Source organism: Myotis nattereri, assembly GCF_964212035.1.
Source record: "Myotis nattereri genome assembly, chromosome: 1".
Lineage (NCBI taxonomy): Eukaryota > Metazoa > Chordata > Mammalia > Chiroptera > Vespertilionidae > Myotis > Myotis nattereri.
Window position 1 is genome coordinate 75,726,899 of NC_138075.1, and position 19,974 is coordinate 75,746,872.

Below are 19,974 nucleotides of genomic sequence, written 5' to 3' on the forward strand. Positions count from 1 at the left end.
AAGAGTGGGATGGTTGTGGTCTGTTTTATTGATCGTATGCTATTACTAAAACTCCTCCAACTTTGCAGAAGCTGCCAAAATCACTCAGAAAGAACAAGTCATAGTGTGATAACTCCCCCAGAAGATCATCTAACAGATAGACTTGGGACTATGCAGGGCCTGAACAAGTGAGAGCCTAAATCAGGGGAACTGCAGTGGTTAGAGAGGAGATAAGAGGTTTATAACTGAAAGATCTGGCAGAGGTTGGAAGGATTGGGTTCTGTGGATTGTAGCAGGTTTGTGTGAATTCATTTTACAAATGTGAATTTTTATGATTCCTAATAATAACTGAAAATATCCATCTTAGATATGCAAGATAGTTTTGGGTATTGATGGTAACCAATTGTTCTCTAGATCCATGAGGAAATGACCTAAACTGAGCAGGCTATCAAGGGCTAGGCGAGAATGTAAGAGAAGGAACAATGGGTGGGAGTTAATGGATCAGGGTTTCATTCTTGTTCTACCTTAGGCAAATCACTTAATATCTCAGGGCCTCAATTTTATGGCAAAACAGGAGAAATAATTTTAGCTCTTTTTACCTGGTGGAGATGTTGTAAGGGTTATATGAGATCATTTATGTGAAAATGAACTAAAATGTAAAGCCATCTATTTAGCTTCCTAGAAAGCCAAAACAATATTTTTGTGTGGATTGGAAGAAAAGCTCCTTCTCAGGGTGAAGTCAACCCTGGGCCAGTTTGTATAATTTGGTGAGCAGAGCATGGGTTAGATTTCAGTCTCTACTTACCACCTTGGCTGGCCATGCTTGAATGGAGCATAATCTTCAGAACTATTTCTGCAAGAAGAATCACACTATGTAATATTATAAGGAAGCATCACTGGCAAGATGTTTTGTTTCTTTAAATCTTTATTGTTCAATCAGGCCAGCAAGGGAGGGCAGATTATTACAGATGTTCCTTTTCTTTCCCGCCATAGCTCCCCTCCACCCAGTTCCCACCCCACCCCAGGCCCCCGCCCCACTATCCTCGTCCATAGGTGTAAGCTCTTTGTCCAATCTCTTCCCACAACCCCCCTCCCCTTCCTCCTGAGAATTGTCAGTCCACTCCCTTTCTATGCCTCTGATTCTATTACATTCACCAGTTTATTTTGTTCATCAGATTTTTTCGTTTGATTTTTAGATTCACTTATTGATAGACATGTATTTGTTGTCACTTTGTTGTTCATAATTTTTTCTCTTTACCTTTTTCTTCTTCTTCCTCTTCTTAAAGAATACCCTTCAGCATTTCACATAATACTGGTTTGGTGATGATGAACTCCTTTAGCTTTTTCTTGTCTGTGAATCTCTTTATCTGACCTTCAATTTTAAATGATAGTTTTGCTGGATAGAGTAATCTTGGTTGTAGGTTCTTGCTATTCATCACTTAATATATTTCTTGCCATTCCCTTCTGGCCTGCATAGTTTCTGTTGAGAAATCAGCTGACAGTCATATGGGTACTCCCTTGTAGGTAGCTAACTGTTTTTCTCTTGCTGCTTTTATGATTCTCTCTTTGTCTTTTGCCCTTGGCATTTTAATTATGATGTGTCTTGGTGTGGTCCTCTTTGGATTCCTCTTGTTTGGGGTTCTCTGTGCTTCCTGGACTTGTAAGTCAATTTCTTTCACCAGGTAGGGGAAGTTTTCTGTCATTATTTCTTCAAATAGATTTTCAATATCTTGCTCTCTTCTTCTGGCAACCCCATAATTTGGATGTTGGTACGCTTGAAGTTGTCCCAGAGGCTCCTTACACTAATCTTCATATTTTTGGATTCTTTTTTCTTTTTGCTTTTCCGGTTGGGTGTTTTTTGCTTCTTCGTATTTCAAATCTTTGACTTCATTCTTGGGATCCTCTAGTCTGCTTTTGAATCTCTGCATGTTATTCTTTATTTCAGTCAGTGTATGCTTAATTTCCGATTGGTCCTTTTTCATATCATTGAGGGTCTCACTAAACTTCTCAGAGGTTTCTAGAAGATTCTTGAGTAACCTTATAACTGTGGTTTTGAGCTCTATATCCAGTAGTTTGCTTTCCTCCATTTCTTTCATTTGTGACTTGTTTCTTTGTCTCCACATTTTGGCTGCTTCCCTGTGCTTGTTTCTATGTACTGGGTAGCTGCTAAGTCTCCTTGAGTTGATAGAGTGGCCTTGTGTGGTAGGTGTCCTATAGGGCCCAGTGGGTCAGCCTCCCCAATCACCTGAGGTGGATGCTCTTGGTGCACCCCTTTGTGGGCTGTGTGCACAGTCTTGTAGTTAACCCTTGATTGCTGTTGGTATCACTGGGAGGAATTGACTTCCAGGCCAATTGGCTATGATGACCAGCTGTGTCTATACTGGAAGATCTGTTGCACAGGATAAACCCTTTTAGGGTAGGGCTTGCTTCAGTGGGGCTTTGATGCTCACTAAGTCTGCCTCTTGAGTGTGTCTGTTACAGATGTGAAGAGTTGTAATCTGGTATGGTCTCACTCTGAATACTGGGTACACTGGTTCTTGGATCTCCAAGGAAGTGCAAGGTCAGCCACTATGTGGGGCCACCCAGCAGGAACTAAAGAGAAATCTGCAGATTCCTCCTCTTTGTATGAGGTTTGGAAGTGCCCAGATGAGGCCCAGCTGTGAAGCAAGTCAGGCTGCTGCCAGGCCTTGTGCCTTCTTTTAGAAGCTTTGGGACTCTCTGACCCAGCTGCAGTTTGACAGGTTTTAGGTGGAGAAAGGACAGGCCATTCATATGCAAAAGCTGATGCACACAGCTTGGGTGGGGTTGTAAATTGGCTGGGGCTGGGACTCTGGGAATCACCAGGGTGGAGCAAACAGCAATGGCTTCCAGTCAGCCCTGCACTGGAGAAGTCCCCGGGTCTCTGTGCCCTGCCCCCTTGTGCAGGAACAATGATCGATATGAGCACCTCTGAGAAAAAGCTGCCCTCATGTTCCCGCCCCAATGCCAGACAGTCCAGTTTCTCCCTGTATGTGTCTGGGTTCCCCAGAGTCTCGCCCAGAACTGGAGTTCAGATATGTCAGGTGTGCTGGGGCTGGGGTCTCCTCTCCGCGTCCTGCACGGAGGGGGAGACTTGAACCGGTTTGAGCAAACTAAGAGGCACTTTCGAGATTCAAGAATAATGAAAGACAGACATAAAATAGATTAAAAGCTTGGGCTGGGTGTGGTGCCTGCCCTCTGGAGGGACAGAGCACACAGAGAGAGCGCCAGCTCTGAAAGCTGTTTATTATATACTCGAATTACAGGAAGTTACATCACATCTGGGTGGGCCTTTGACATCATGAGATCCATCCCCTTAACACTGGGCAGGAGAGTCAGACTGAGTGGCGTCTAGTCTTTGGCTGGTCCCGCCTCAGGGAGTCGCTCTGCCCTCCCACTGAGTTCCAGATGACGTAAATTAAGCCAAGTGTATTCTTTTTTATTTTTAATTTTATTTTTATTGATTTCAGAGAGGAAGGGAGAAAGGGAGAGCGATAGAAACATCAATGATGAGAGAGAATCAGTGATCGGCTGCCTCCTGCACATCCCCTACTGGGGATCAAGCCCACAACCCAGGCATGTGCCCTTGGCTGGAATTGAACCTGGGACCCTTCAGTCCGCAGGCCGACGCTCTATCCACTGAGCCAAACCAGCCAGGGCAAGCCAAGCGTATTCTAACGGCCCTTAACAGTTCAGAGCAAGTGCAAGCTTGTATTTCCCTCCCAATGAAAAGAGTAGCACTTTCTGTGCTTCTGCACCTCTTACCAGTCTTAATGCGTTTTCTTCACCTCTCTAGTTGTGGAATTTCCACTCTGCCAGCTTTCCTGTGGTTCTGGGGAGTAGTTGTTTTGCCCTTTAGTGTAATTTTGATGTGTTTGTGAGAGGCAGCAAGTATAGATGTTTACCTATGCCACCATCTTGCTTCCTTCAATCCTGATGTCAGTTTGATGTTGAGATACTGATCCATAGAATGGAGGGTCCCAGGTAATTCTTGAGTTCCACAACCATCTCCGTGCCCACAGGGACTTGAAAAGGAAACAGAAAGCATGGTGCTCATGCAGCAGGCTGCCGGCAGGACCGGGAAAGCGAGGGCCTGTTGCTGCGGGCCAGAGGCCAGGAGGAAACCCATTACTAATTCTTTTAAACCAGTGATTCTCAACCATTCTCCAGATTCAGTCTTTTATAGCAAACATGTTATATGTCCTCTTTACTATCCTGAAGTGTAATTTACAGATAAAATAACACCTTTACACCACATAAACCTAGGCAATCCATCTTTAGAGTCTGAATACTCAGAATCATTGTTCCAACATTTCTCTCCTGCATTATCAAGTTTTCCTCTCTAATTGATCTTTATTAGCAATAAACATGCTGTTATTTTCCCATTTAAAGAAATAAAACAAAGTAAAAAGCCAACCTTCTCTTGACACTCACTTTCATTTTGTCTCATGACTTAGTCATGTCTTGAAGTCCTCTAAATTTGCATCTGCAGCTCACACTCTTCTGAACTCCAGACTCCTATACTCACTCTATTTAATTGCCATTCAACATATCAACTTGTAGGGTTTAATATATATTATTGATTTCAGGGAGGAAGGAAGAAAAATAGAAACATCAATGATGAGAGAGAATCACAGATTGGCTGCCTCCTGCATGCCCCCCACTGGGGATGGAGCCTGCAACCTGAGCATGTGCCCTTGACTGAAATTGAACCCAGGACCCCTGAGTCCACAGGCTGATGCTCTATCCACTGAGCCAAACAGGCTAGGGCTCAACTTGTAGTTTTAGTAGACATGCTGAATTTAACATCACACAGGGTTGGGTGGGGTGAGAGAAGACTGCAAGGAAATAGACCAAAATGTAAATAATGGTCTTGTGTGTTTTGCTATCCTATTACTAGAGGCCCGGTGCACAAAATTCATGCACTGGAGGGGGGGGGGTGTCTCTCAGCCCAGCATGCACCCTCTCCAATCTGGGACCCCTCAGGGGGTGTCTGACTGCTGGTTTAGGCCCCATCCCACAGGGGCCTAAACCGGCTGCTGGACATCCCTCTCACAATCTGAGACTGCTGGCTGCCCCAACCACTTTTGCCTGCCAGCCTGATCACCCCCTAACCACTCCCATGCCAGCCTGATTGATATCTAACTGCTCCCCTGCCAGTCCGATTGACCCCAACTGCCCTCCTATGCTGGCCTGTTCACCCCCAACTACCCTCCCCTGCTGGCCTGATTTCCCACAACTGCCCTCCCCTGCCTACAATCTTATGGTGGCCATCTTGTGACCACATGGGGGCGGCCATCTTGTGTAAGGGTGTGATGGTCAATTTGCATATCACCTCTTTATTATATAGGATGTAGAACGTCTATAATGAGTATTAACACTTATAAAACTTTTTATTTTGAAATCATTGTTGATTTAGAGGAAGTTGTAAAGATGGCACACAAAGGTCCCATGTATCCTTTACCCAGTTTCCTCTAGTGATTACATCTTACCTAACTACTATAATATCAAACTAGGCAATTGACATTAGCAAAGTGTATGTGTGTGTGTGTATATGTGTGTGTGTGTTTCTATGTCATTTTATTTTATGTGTGGATTCATGTAACCACCACTGCAGTCAAGATATAGATCTATTGCATCACCACAAAAATCTCCGTTGTGGTGCTTCTTTATAGTCACACCTACATCCCCATCTCCACCATCTTAACCCTTGGCAACCACTACTATGTTCTCCATGTCATATAAATGGAATCATACAGTACATGACCACTTGATCCCCCCTCCCACCCCCCCTCATTTAGCAAAATGCCTTTAGGATCCATCTAATTTGTTGTGTGTACCACCAACAGGTCATTTCTGTTTTTTATTTATTTATTTATTTATTTATTTATTTATTTATTTATTTATTATTTTATTTCAGAGAGGAAGGGAGAGGGAGAGAGAGATAGAAACATCAATGATGAGAGAGAATCATCGATCAGCTGCCTCCTGCACACCCCACACTGGGTATCAAGCTCACAACCCAGGCATGTGCCCTGACTGGGAATGGAACCCTGACCTCCTGGTTCATAGGTCGATGCTCAACCACTGAGCCACTGTGGCTGCCTCATTCCTCTTTGTTGCTGAGTAGTATTCCATGGCATATAAGTATCAGTGTTTGTTTAGCCCTTCTCCTATTGAAGGATATTTGGTATGTTTCCAGTTTGGGGCTAGTATAAATGAAACTGCTATTAACATCTGTGTACAGAGTTTTGTGTGGACATGTTTTCGTTTCTCTGGGATAAATGCCTAGGAATGTGATTGCTGGGTTATAAATATGTAAGTATATATTTAGTATTTTAAGAATCTGCCATACTATTTTCTAGGATGACTGTATCAATTTACATTCCCAACAGTAATGTATGAGAGATCCAGTTTCTCCACATCTTTGCCAGTGTTTGATATTATCACTATTTTTTTATGTGAGTCATTCTGATAAATGTGTAGTGATAGCTTTCCACTGTAGGTCTCTGGAGTTCTTCCTCTGCAGTCTTGTACCCCCTCTCATGCTCTGCCCTGTGAACTCTAATTGCATTGACCTCTTTGGACTCCCAATCTATCTTCCCAACTTAGCGTGATTGATAGACTCTGCCTGGGTTCCTTTTCTCTTTGCCACATGGCCCAGAAACTCCAGGGAGTAAGCCCATTTTGTTTGTTTCCCATCTCTCAGTGATCACTATCCTGCATTGCCTGTTTGCCAATGTCTTGACAATCTGTTTTTTTATATAACTTGTTCATTTTTATAGGAGTTTCAGGCAAATTCCAGTTGCTGTTATTTCATCTTGACTGCAAGTGAAAGTCCATATTTTAGATTAATTTGAAATGGGAAGTAGTGCTTATGCTTAGAATCTAAGTATTAAAAGGCTTCATTGTCAATTTTCTAATCAGAGTATCTATCTCTCTCTATATAGCTCTATTATCTATCTATCATTTATCTATCTAGCTATCATCATAAATTTTGCTTAACTAAAAGTCAGGAGTTCTACTATCAGAATTGCCATTACTTATCTATAGCATCTGAGACATCAACCTCTTTGAGTTACTTCCTTATTTGTGAAATGAAGTGTCAGTCCATATAAGCCTTAATTCCTACTTTGAGATTCTAGCATATTGTTTGACTTATTCTCGAAGCAGTGAGCAATGTCGGTAGCTGTAGTACTTAGTATGTGTTATTTCTAAATAGGAAAATGGCATTGATGGAATAATGAGCATGTGTTGGTAATATGTAACAGCAATAACAGCAATAGAATACATTTATCCTTTTATATGCAGTATCTTACATAACATTCACAACATCCCTATGAAGTATTATTCAAATTTGGAAGAGGAGAAAACTCTAGTCATAAGAGGAAAAAACAAAAATAAAAACCTGTCCAGGCTAAAGGTTATATACTTAGACTGAACACAGAGGTCATTTCTTCACATTTAATTAAGGGTTACTTTCAAACAGTTCCTGAATAGGAAGAAAACTACTGGAGTTATAAAGAGACAGGCGATGCCTGTAGTTGAATATGCTACCCCTGCTGACTCTAGGCAACCAGATTCATCAGAGGATTCTTTATTCCCTCTCTGTGTTGCAAATAGACCTCACCAAAATAAATGGGCAAAATGGGTACTAAAGAGGAATACCACAAACAAATTGTGAGGGTAAAAGGAAATAAATGCCTTGCATGAAGTAAGTGCTCAATATTGATATTATTGTTTTTCTTATTATTGCTGTAAATAAGTATTGCTGTAAATTATCAATATCTACAAAGACCAACTTGGTAGACTTTGCCGATCACTGAAAAGGCTCCCAGACCACCATTTGAAAACTCTAGCTTGAATGATAACGTAAAACATCTCCGCCAAGGGGCTTGCTTATGTCTTTGAGAGGGTTTGGATGGTGCTTTATTAATTTCCAAAGTGCTTTTAAAAATATTAACTCATGATGTCACTTTTAGTTAAAGAAGTGACTGGAATAAGCATTGTAAACTTCCTAGTTTTACTCACCCAGGTTATAGGGACTGAAAGTGATGGTGCAGCTTTGGATATTCTCTTTTCTAGGGCTAAATTATCGGAATTGAAAAATCTAGATATTCTTATAGGAAATTGGCAGAGGAACGGAGAGTGAAAAGCTGAGATGGGCTTCATAGGGAAGGTATGTAAAAACTCATGATTGACTCATATACTCAAAATGTTCAAATGTTCTAAAATGTGAAAAGCAAAATAGCCATTTTGGTGACATGACCCAAATAAAGGCCAAAGATCTTGACATTCCAGAAGTGACAGGAAATGATTAAAGGAAGTTCATATGAAGAATATAAGGAAATTACTTGGTTTAAAATCCATGGTCAAGATCAGGGGGCTATGAACCACAAAAGAGTGGGTGTAACTCAGGAATGGAACAATTTATTGACAAAATCAAACTGCGGTTTCCCAGGCTCAAGACATTTCCTGTCTTGGATGTCTGGGTCTGTCTCCATGCCAAAATAGCCTTACTTCAAAGTGCTTGTGGGAGCAGAAAGGAGAATTGGCTTAGTATGTTTAATCAGTGCTGGGTGGGGGAAGTGGGAGGGAAGTGGGCTTAGGAATAAGTCTGGGTTTAAGAACACGTGGACCGCAAGGTGGTAATCATTTTTCTGAAGACCAACATCCCATGCACTTCTCAGAGGGAAGGCAACCCTGGGAGAGAAGAACTTGTTAAACAAGAGGAAACAATTTTGGAAGCTACTTAAGTGTGCAGGTAAGTCACAGTGGTGACTTCTTCAATTTTTCTTCAATTTTAAAGAAAAATTACAATAATAATACAAGGAATCCTGAATATCCTTTATCCAGATACATTATTAAAAAAACACACCCTTTTCCACTTTTTAAAAATAATTCTTTCTCTCTAAACACATGTACACATACATAGTACACATATACATATAACCTATATTTTTAACCACATGGGGTTTGAGAATAGTTTGCATACACCATGCCCCTTTGCTCCTTAATATTTTAGGGTTCATTTCCTAAGAACAATGATTCTCTTAAATAATGATAGTACAATTTTACAAATTCAGTATATCAAGCATTGATACAATATTCCTACCTATTCAACAGATTATAGCCATTTTTTCTGTTAGGGAAGGCCTTTTTTAAAAAATATATATTTTTATTGATTTCAGAGAGGAAAGAAGAGGGAGAGAGAATCATTGATCCTCCAGGGAGTGGGCCTAAGCTGGCAGGTGGACATCCCCTGAGGGCTCCCAGACTGCAAGAGGGCACAGGCTGGGCTCAGGGACTTCCCCCGCCCTCCGAGTGTATGAATTTTTGTGCACCAGGTCTCTAGTCTATAATAATTTCTCTCAAGGAAAGTGTGACACTGTAGTTGTTTGTCTTCTCAACCAGTCTCTTGGATTATTGGAACTAATTTCTGTTTGAGAGTCAACTTCCCTCTACTGTTGTCCCACAGATGAACCAATTTTAGAACCACTTCCCCTAGTTCTTCCTGTTCTGCAGGATCTTCAGGTCATTACACAACAACAGGGAAGGTGGTGGAGGAGAGGGACAGGAGGTGACTTGAGGGGCATGGGGTAATCTGGGGAAAGGGAGAGGAGACCCCAAAGGCTTTGCTGTCAGGGTTTAAGGAACCTAGGGTTTCTAGTGGAGTCAAGTTTCATCTCAAAGTCAGTCCTTCCTTTTCCCTCCTTCCCTCTAGGCAAAATGAAGCTGACTCTGGTGCAAATCTTTTTTATGATGTTGCTGCTGTTGCTGGGCCTTGGGATGGGCCTGGGTTTGGGCCTTCGAATGGCTGCAGCGGTCCTGGAAGATAGTGATCAATCCCTGAATGAATTTTGGTCCAGTGACTCACAGGACAAGGCCGGAGTCACTAAGGAGGGAGCGGGCACCCGAACAACAGAAACCCTGCTGCTTAGCCACAAAGGAGTGGTACAACCTGGCTGGCCTGAAGAGACCATCGTCAGTGAAGATGAAGTTGGAGGAAACAAGATGCTCAGAGCTGAGGCTCTCTCTCAGAGCAACAAAGACTATCCCAGGCTTGACCTGATGGCCCGGGAATGCAATACCATGATGGCCCACAAGATGAAGGAGCACAACCACACATGCATCACCCAGTACACATTCATCCACGAGGAGCTAGAGACAGTCAGAGCTGTCTGCAAGGGTCCTGTCGTTGCCTGTGAGCTCCAGGGACGCAAATGTCACAAAAGCTCCCGTCCTTTTGATTTGACATTTTGCAGGTTATCCAAACCAGGCCAAGTCACTCCTCACTGCAATTACCTAACTTTCATTTTTGAAAAGTTCATTATTATATCCTGTAATGACATGAAGGTCCAGGTAATACCTAATAGATAATGAAGCAACTTACTTTCTTCTTTTTCTTCACCTCTCCGCTTCCTCTTTCCACGTCCTCTTTCTCATGCTGATTTCCTCCTCTAAGGTATTCTGCAATAAAGGTTCTGGGAAGAAAGGCTGGCCTATGTTTTTATTATCCCCTCGTGAAAACACAATTCTTCTTTGCCCCAGGGTTCACACCACTTGTATTGTGTTCCTGGGATTAGCAGTGGCAAAGTAGGTTAATGATATCTAGATAGGTTCTTCCTCTCATCCTATCTCCTGCCCTGGAAAGAGATGGGTGAAGAAATGTATTCCTGTGATCCTGGTCATTAGTCTGTTCCTGGTCTGTTTGCCTATGGGTGTGGACTACCAGAGTTTAATGCATCCCTTACCCATGTCTTTCCCTGCTACCCACCCTAAGCCTAGGTTGATAAACCTGGACTTCCCATACAGCACTTCTCCACTGTAGATGCAAACAAAAGTAATTGCATCTCTGACTGCATCTGGAGAACTATGTGGAATGGGTGTTTTTCTTTCTTTTTTTCCTTTTTATTGGCTTTATTGGGGTAACACTGGTTAACTAAATTATCCAGGTTCAGGTGCACACTTCCACAACACATCATCTGTACACTGCATTGTGTGTTCACCACCCCAAGTTAAGGGGACGGAGTCTGAATAGGGCCTAGATTTAGGAATTTAGGGGTCTGCTGGTAAGCTGTTATAGTCTTGCAGACCAAGACAGAACTCATTCTAGTGTCTTAATAGTTCACCATACAATGAATTGCGTAGCTTTTGGTTAAGAAGAAGTCAAACTTGGGACCCTTTCACATTTCATTTCCAACTCTCAATGCTTTTGGGTCACCTACTGGACAAATTCCTAACATGGCTAATTTTCTCTGACATGCACTCTTCTTTCCTCTCCTCCCACCTCACATAGAAAGTCGCCCTCTGGTGTCTGGGACTGACTGGGACAAGCAGTGACATCTGGGTGAGGCACCCGGAGCTTGGACTGACACCTGTTGTCCTGAGTCTCATTTCTTTCAATCACTTGCCTCCAAAGAGGTTCTGAAACTTGTGCCCAGGGGGTCATCGTACACCCCTGAAACCAGGCCCTGGTTCCAGGAGGGTGGCCTGGTAAGTGGATGGCTCCTTTGGGCTGGTGTAGTATTTCTTTTGTGGGATCACATGATAGTGGGATCACATGATAGCAGGTCACCAGAATGCTGCTGACATATTGATTTTGGGTGACTCAAACACATCCTGTACATAGGATAATTTGGGACTCTGGGTTACCAATGGTCACTACTGATCTTTGGACTTGAGCACTTGTGTTGGAGGCTTTCAGCCATCCAAGTTCTACTCCTGTTCCATAGCACTTGATGGTGGCAGGGGTAGCAGTACACGTTTCTTTTCCTTTGAACCCCCAACTGCTGTCACCAGAGTGGCTACTACACCCATTTGTAGGCTCCACACACATGGAAGTATGGGGGGCTGCTCCTGTCTCCTGCAAGGACTTGTGAGACCATTGTTTTGCAGTGCCAATGGGGTACTTCCAATCAATGTCCTCTCTTGGCTCTGATTGGTGGGTGATGGTATACTTTCTCGAGTTGGTCTTCATCTGTGCAAGGTGAAGGATAGTCATTACTTGCATAAACAGGACTGTTCTTTCACTCTGCCCAGGGGCTCCTTGCCTGTCCTTCTGGCTGGTGGCAAGTGTGGAAGGCAGGGATGTGGTGTGGTCAGTTATGAAAGAGGTCACATCCTAGGAATGCAGTGATCATGGCCTAAAGCAGTGGTCGGAAAACTGCGGCTCGCGAGCCACATGCGGCTCTTTGGCCCCTTGAGTGCGGCTCTTCCACGAAATACCACGTGTGGGCGCACACATATAGTGGAATTGAAACTTCGTGGCCCATGCACAGAAGCCGGTATTTTGTGGAAGAGCCACACTCAAGGGGCCAAAGAGCCGCATGTGGCTCACGAGCCACAGTTTGCCGACCACTGGCCTAAAGAGTTCAAGAGAAGATATAATTAGAAGATGTGTTGTTTTGTGTTTACACTATATAATTCCGAAAGGCAAATTCCCCATGACCAGAAAACGAATTATTATTCTCATTCTCCTGCATACTCCAAGTGCTTTGGTCTGAATTTGTGTTCCCCCGCCCCCAATTCATGTTGGAATCCTAAAGCCCAATGTGAAAGTGTGAGAAAGTGAGGCCTTTGGGAAGGGATTAGGTCATGGAGTCTTCATGAATGGGATTAGTGCTTTAATAAAAGAGATCCCCCAGAGCCCACTAGTCCCTTCTGCCATCTGAGAATTATATGAGGATCTTCAACCCAGAAGAGGGCCCTACATGACCATGCTGACACGCTGGTCTTGGACTTCTAGCTTCCAAAACTATGATATATAAATTTCTGTTGTTTAGAAAATGACTGGTCTATGGTATTCTGTTCCAGAAAATGAATGGACTATGGTGCTAGGTAAGACTTGCATTTGTGGCCATTATCAACAATGTAACCTTTTTTTAAAAAAAATGTGCTGCCTTTTTCTTGTGGTGAAAGATACAAAATTATCCAAGAATGAAGAAATGGTTCCTAGATTTAACAGGAAGAGATAGTGCCTGCATAGGACAAAGAATCTGCCTGTGTACTGATTGGACAATAAACAAATATACATCTTTTCTCTACCCATAATTCTAAATCTTCACTTGATAAGTCATTATACCAGCAGTTGGACATCCCCCAAGGGGTCCTGGATTGAAGAGGGTGCAGACCAGGCTGAGGGACCTCTACCCCCACCCCTTGCATGAATTTTGTGCACCAGGCCTCTAGTCTATATAATAAAAGCCTAAGTGACCATTATGGCGGAACGACCAGAATGACCAGTTGCTATGATGTGCTCTGACCACCAGGGGGCAGACACTTAGTGCAGGAGCTGCCCCCTGGTGGTCAGTGCACTCCCACAGGGGGATTGCCGCTCAGCCAGAAGCCAGGCTTATGGCTCTGGCTGAGCAGCAGGCGCAGCAGCAGGCGCAGTGGGCCAGGATGAGCACAAGTGGCATGGCGCCCAGCCCTGATTTGGGGTCCTCCCTGGCTTCCTGCCATTTGGTGCACTGCTACATCCCCTGAGGGGTCCTGGACTGTGAGAGGGATGTCCAATTGCTGGCTTAGGTCCACTGGCAGTCGGATCTCCCCCAAAGGGTCCCAGACTGTGAGGCCGGGCTGAGGGACCCCCTTCCAGTGCATAAATTTTATGCACCAGGCCTCTAGTCATTAACATAAAATAATAGAACATTTTAATAAAAATTAATATTTTTCTTGAACGTTAACTTACCAGACACTGAATAACTGCACAAATTAATAAGCATAATGCAAATAAACCTATTTTTCTTGTTCTCCAAAAGCAAAATATTTCCTGTTGCGTACACCAAACAAGTCAGTCCAAGACTTGACTAATGATGTGGCAATTGGTTGCTAAAGTATTCACTGCTAGTATTAGTGGAGAGAAATGGTGCGCCTGCGTGTAAGGCATGTAAGAGAAATGAATGCAACATGATTATAGTAATCAGTCATTAATGAACATTGTAAGTTTGTTATTAATAATTATGTATAACAGGATATTATAAAAATTAAGTTATAAAATTTTTATTAAAACATTTCTTATATACCGTTATATTGGCTGGGCCACAAAAATATTCATTGTGGGTCGTATGTGGCCTGTAGGCCGGGAATTTGACATGCTTGTTGTACATATTCTAAGGAAGGGATGGAAAATTCATTTTACTTGAAGGTCTTCAAGGAGCTGAAGGGCATGGGTTCAGGTTGAAGGTCACCTCGGGTAGGCAGGTAAGGTAGACTCTAGAATGTCAGTGTCTCATAGTGGTTAAACACACAGAATCTGAAACTGCACAGCCTATGTTCAGATCCTAGTTCTATCCTCTACTAGCTGATCTTGAGTAAATAAACTCTTTGTTCTTGTTCATTAGTAAGTGGGAAATATCCTGAAGCAAAACTAAGAATGTCTTGTACATTTTAGGTGCTCCATGTACATGTATATGTGGAGGAGGCAGCTGATCGATGTTTCTCTCTCATCGATGTTTCTAACTCTCTATCCCTCACCCTTCCTCTCTGCAAAAAATCAATAAAATGTATTTTAAAAAAAGATAGGCTTAAGTCTTGGGGGAAAGGGCAGATGTGGGGCGAGGGGGTCAATGGGGAATAAAAAGGAGACATCTGTAATACTTTTAACAATAAAAATAATTTTTTAAAAAAGTGAGCTTAATTCCCCTCTCCTTGAGTGTGGGCTCAACTTAGTGATTCAGTTCTAATGAACAGAACATGATCAAAGTGAGCGACAATATGCTGCTTCCAAGGTAGGTCAAAGAAAGCATTGGACTTCTTCCTCTCCTTCTCCTTCCCACTTCACCTTCTCCTCCTCCTCCACCTCCTCCTTTTTTATTTTTTTTTGGTTGGAACAACTCAGCAAAATAAAAGTACCATTTATTGTTGGACAACAGTTTCACACACACATCAAACAGGCCAACAACAACAATAACAACAACAAAAACCCCACAATAAATAGCAATTTCATAGACCCCCCCACCAAAAAAAAAGGGTAAAAAAGAAACCTTTTTATCTTTGGCCTTCTTAAAGATCTCATACAAGCCAGCTACTTATAGTATAGCTAAGTACATATACAAAAAAGTTACTGGAATGCTTGGAATAAGATTTTTGTTGTTGTTGCTTTTTTAATAAAGTTTTTTTTTTCTCCTTTGAGATTTTAATGAACATGGTCACATCACAAATAAAGCCAGAAGTTGGACAGAGAATGCGCCAAAGGCTGGTTTGGCCATGCCAAGGTCATTAAAAATGGCTGACCTCTAACAATATGTACAAAAATATAAAAGGTCAATACAAACACATTTTCCTTCTTAAAGTTGTGGGGTTTTTTGTTTTGTTTTTTGTTTTTTTTAAAGCAGGGCCTTGGAAGTTTTGGTCCTTTTTTTCTCCCCTGTTGCAAATTGACATTGTGGGTTTGGCTGGGCGGTGATGCTACCGCGGTGGGTGGGCAGGCGGGCAGGCGGGCGGGAGTCTACTGAACGAGACCACGTTCACATTCTAGAGGGGAAGTGGAGGGTGAATAGCGCACGGAGGCTTTTATATATTTTTTAAGTTTAGCTTTTCCTGTTTTGCTGTCTAGTCATCCTCATCGGTCTTCTGCTTCTTGGTGTCAGCATCGTCATCCTCATGCTCTTCAGCTGCCCGTTTGCCAGTGGCTGCCTCAGCATCCTCCTCTTCATCTACCTCCTCCCCCCCCCACCCCTTCTCCATCCTTCTCTTCCCTCTTCTTCCTCTTCCTCATTGTCAGCTTCCTGCTCCCCATTTTCCTCATGAGCGGTCCCATTCGCAGGTGCAGCTCTCCCAGTCTCTGCCTCCTCCACAGCTTCCTTCTTCTCCTTTAAGTCCTTGGTGGTGAGCTCGGAGCTGGCGTCCACGTCCGGGTCTGGGGTACGCGGGTGATCCGATGCAGCGGATTTTTTTTTTTTTTTTTAAGCGGGTGTTGGAGGACTCGGGGAAGAAGCAGAGGTGACTGCAGCCACGGAGAGGCAGCCACGGGAACAATGCAAAGATGGCTTTTCGGGGCAGCCATCATCAGCCTTGGACTTCTTGCTCTTGAATCACTTGCTCTGGGCTGAGCTGAGCTGGGCTGGGCTGAGCTGGGCTGAGCTGGGCTGAGCTGGAGCCAGACGCTCAAGCAGCTGAGGGAGAGCACCACGTGGTGAGGAACTGAGGTGCAGTTAGCACCCGGCAGGACCTAAGCCTCCCCCCGAGAGCCATGCGGTGAGCTTTCTTGAAACCGGCCCCTCCAGCCCGACTGAGGGCTGCAATACCCGCTGACATCTTGACTACAACTTCATGAGAAACCCTGATCCAGAACCACCTGCTTCCAAGCTCCTGACCCTTAGAAACTGTGACAGAATAAATATTTGTTGCGTTAAGTGGCTAAGTTTTGAGGTAATGTGTTACACAGCAATAAGTAAACAGGATAGTTATGCAATGCAAGATTTCCACCCTGGCTCATTGTGGGTTTTATTTTAATTTCTCCACTCATGGTCATTACTTTCTTTTCTTTATCTGGGACCTAAAGTTGATTACATTTATCTCCCACCCCAGTTAATAATTGACCTATCAACTTAGTTAAAAACCGTAGACTTATTTCCAGGACATTTATAGACTTTTGAAATGTATCAACTTGTCTCCAGAAATGTTGGGTTACTACTTGCTCCGATCATATAAATTCCTCACAAAGAAAAATAATATTCCATGTTGTTATGGGTTAGTGTACTAGACTGTTAAGGATATAAACTAAAAAATACATACCCTCTTTAAAAGGGTAAATTTGTAAGATGTACTAAAAGCTCCTTATATATATTTTTTCATATTACTTGACCCAGGGATTTTACATTTCATAATATATCCTAAAAACTTAATTTGGCAAGTACATAAAGCTTCATGGACAAAGATGTTCACAGTCGCATGGTTTATAATAGTAGAAAGTGGAAAATCCTTAATGCCCGGCCATAGGGGTTATTTAAGTAAGTAGTCTAACAGTGAAATACTATTCAGCCCTTTAAAGTAATAATAAAAAAATCTACATGTACTAACATGGGAGAATATAGATGTGTTCAGTGAAGAAAAGTTTATAGTGTATTTGTTATGATTCTGTTTTATGAAAATATGCATGCATTAAAAATTTATATATATACTTGCTAGAAGGATATATGTCAAAATGTCATCAATGACTAACTTTCAGTGTTAAAATTTAGTGTAATTTTAATTAATGTTCTTAGTTTTTCTCCTAGTAATTTAATTAATCAAGATAAAAGCAAAATTCATTGTAGATAACTAGAAAAATATGAAGGGTTATGGTCAAATGTACTTACACTATTCAAAGTTAATCACTCTAAATATTTTGGTGCATATACTTTTAGCCTTTTTATGTGCAAATATACATACAACATGAATATCCTTAAAAGCAAAATTAGAATCAAATATTATTTGCAGTTTTGTATTATACTTTAAAAATATATTTTTAAATGTCTGAAATAATACCAAAGTCACAGAAAAATTGCAAGTCCTGGACAAAGAACTCCTTTATCCCTGAATACTTTAGTGTGTCCTTCTTACAAACAAGGATATTTGCATACATGACCACCATGCAACCTTCGAAACCAGGACATTAACATTGACATTATGGTAACATCTAATGCAGACCTTAATTCAAACTTTACCATTTGTCCAATAATGTCCTTAATAGCAAAAAGACTCAATTCAGAGTCATGTGGGGTTTTTTAGTTGTCATAGTTCTCTATTCTCCTTGGGTCTGATACAGTTCCTTAGGCTTTCTTTGACTTTAACTCTTTTGAAGATTATAGGCAAGTTATTTTGTAGACTGTCCCTCAATGTCTGTCCTGATTGGATTCAGATTCTGCATCTTTAGCAGAGATGTCACAGACATGAGGCATGTTCTTCCCACTGCAGTCGAGCAGTTCCCTTTCAATTCCAGTTTGATCTGTTTGATCTTGGTTCAGGTGGAATTTGCCAGGTTCCTCTATTGAAGCTACCATTATTTTTCTTTTGAAACTAATAAACATTATATCACCAACAATGCTATTGTTGAGAAGTCTGGTGCCATTTGAGTCTTTTTAATTTCGTGAACAAGCTTTAAGGATCTTGTTACGCCTGTGTTCTCAATTTTCACATTGATGTGAGTATGTATAGGTCATATTGCACTGGAGGAGGAATGGTGGTGGTGATAAGGCAGGATAATAAGAAGCTAGGAAAATTCCTAGGGCCCAGCTGTGTGACTCAGTGGTTGAGAGTTGACCTATGAACCAGGAGGTCACGTTTTGATTCCCAGTCAGGCCACATTCCCAGGTTGTGGGCTTGATCTCCAGTGTGGGGCGTGCAGAAGGCACACAATCAATGATTCTCTCTCACCAATGATGTTTCTATCTCTCTCTTCCTTCCTGAAAAATCAATTAAAAATATATTTTAAAACACACAAGAAAATTCCTGGGCAAGTGGAATGGGGAAACTGAGACAAAATAATTTAATAAGGCCAAACAATTTGAACAACTTACAGATAGCTAGTAAATCACAAGACCTTATCTTCCTTAACCAGGGACACTTGAGAACAAATGGTTTGTATCTCTCCTCCCTAACCAGAGAATACATAACTAAAGTCACCCTGGTCAGGGAGATAGAGAACAGAGACACAGTTGATGCCATTTGTACCAGCCAAATCCAAGGATGGACAAAGGCAGGGGAATAAATAACAAAAATTCTATTAGAGTCACACAGATCCAAGATAAAGTAAAGCACTGAAGCTGACCAGAAAGCTCATTCTGATACATCAGCATAATAAAAACACACTGGGAAGCTGTTGGATATTCTGCTAAAACCCTCCCTTAAGATTCTTTCCCACAGAAGAAAGATAAAACCCCTCAAAACAACCCAGTATTGGCTCGCTCTAGAGCAGCCATGGGCAAACTACAGCCCGCGGGCCGGATCCGCCCGTTTGAAATGAATAAAACCATTGAAAAAAAAGACCGTACCCTTTTATGTAATGATGTTTACTTTGAATTTATATTAGTTCACACAAACACTCCATCCATGCTTTTGTTCCGGCCCTCCGGTCCAGTTTAAGAACCCATTGTGGCCCTCGAGTCAAAAAGTTTGCCCACCCCTGCTCTAAAGGTTCCCCTTTTCTCTGACTTCTCAGTGAGTTAACAGCAGCCCCACCTTAGCTCACTTCTTTCCTATAACATTTCTAGGGAGCCAAAGTCAGGTACCACATAGGCTCTCTCCTGTTTCTTCTTCTACCCTAAGTCCTTCCTTTGTTTCACTGTCCCCAGCTTTAATAAGCATACTCTCAAAATCACCTGGATCTTTCCTGCATCTCAAGAACCCACACACTACAGGCCAGCCTGAGGCAGATCCACTCTAGACCCAGTCCCTATCTGGTGACAGTGATGATAGGGTTTCATCTGGGCACACAAATTTTCAGGCCTGGGAAATTTACTTTATTAAATTTTCAATTTTTCTTTTCCTCTCTCTTTTTTTTTTTTTCTTTCTGGAACTACATGAATCAAATATTGGATCTCTTGAATTGCTTTTCTATAATTCTTATTCTTTCTTCTATGTTTTTCTTGTATTTTGGGACTAAATTCTTGGAAATTTATTTTATTTTATCTTTTGACCCTAATACTGATTCTTTTGTTACCCCTGACATTTAAAAAAAACAACTTTATTGTTGATAGTATTACAGGTGTTCTCTCCTTTCTCTCCCCATTGCCCACCTCCATCCAGATCTCACCCCACCACAACCTTTCACTACCCTATTGTCTGTGTCCATGGGTAATGCATATCTATATATATAAAAGCCCAGTGGCCATTATGGCAGAACGACCAGAACAACCAGTCACTATGACGCATACTGATCACCAGGGGGTAGATACTCAATGCAGGAGCTGCCCCCTGGTGGACAGTGCGCTTCCACAGCAGGAGTGCTGCTCAGCCAGAAGCCCGGCTCACGGCTGGTGAGTGCAGTGGCGG

The 19,974-nt window shown here is 42.2% G+C and overlaps 1 protein-coding gene and 1 pseudogene across 2 annotated transcripts; one reads left to right on the top strand and one right to left on the bottom strand.

Moving 5' to 3' along the window:
• Positions 1–9,726: 9,726 nt before the first annotated feature.
• On the top strand, positions 9,727–10,377 carry RNASE10 (ribonuclease A family member 10 (inactive); the record flags this gene model as incomplete). Its single annotated transcript, XM_081108471.1, has 1 exon — positions 9,727–10,377. One exon carries the CDS (start codon positions 9,727–9,729, stop codon positions 10,375–10,377), a length of 651 nt encoding a protein of 216 aa, XP_080964597.1.
• Positions 10,378–15,552: 5,175 nt separating this feature from the next.
• LOC308521497 lies at positions 15,553–16,257 on the bottom strand (annotated as a pseudogene). Its single transcript has 2 exons — positions 16,248–16,257; positions 15,553–15,859 (listed from the first exon to the last, which is right to left on the bottom strand). The product of its transcript is annotated as an uncharacterized misc_RNA (transcript).
• Between the last annotated feature and the right edge of the window lie 3,717 nt (positions 16,258–19,974).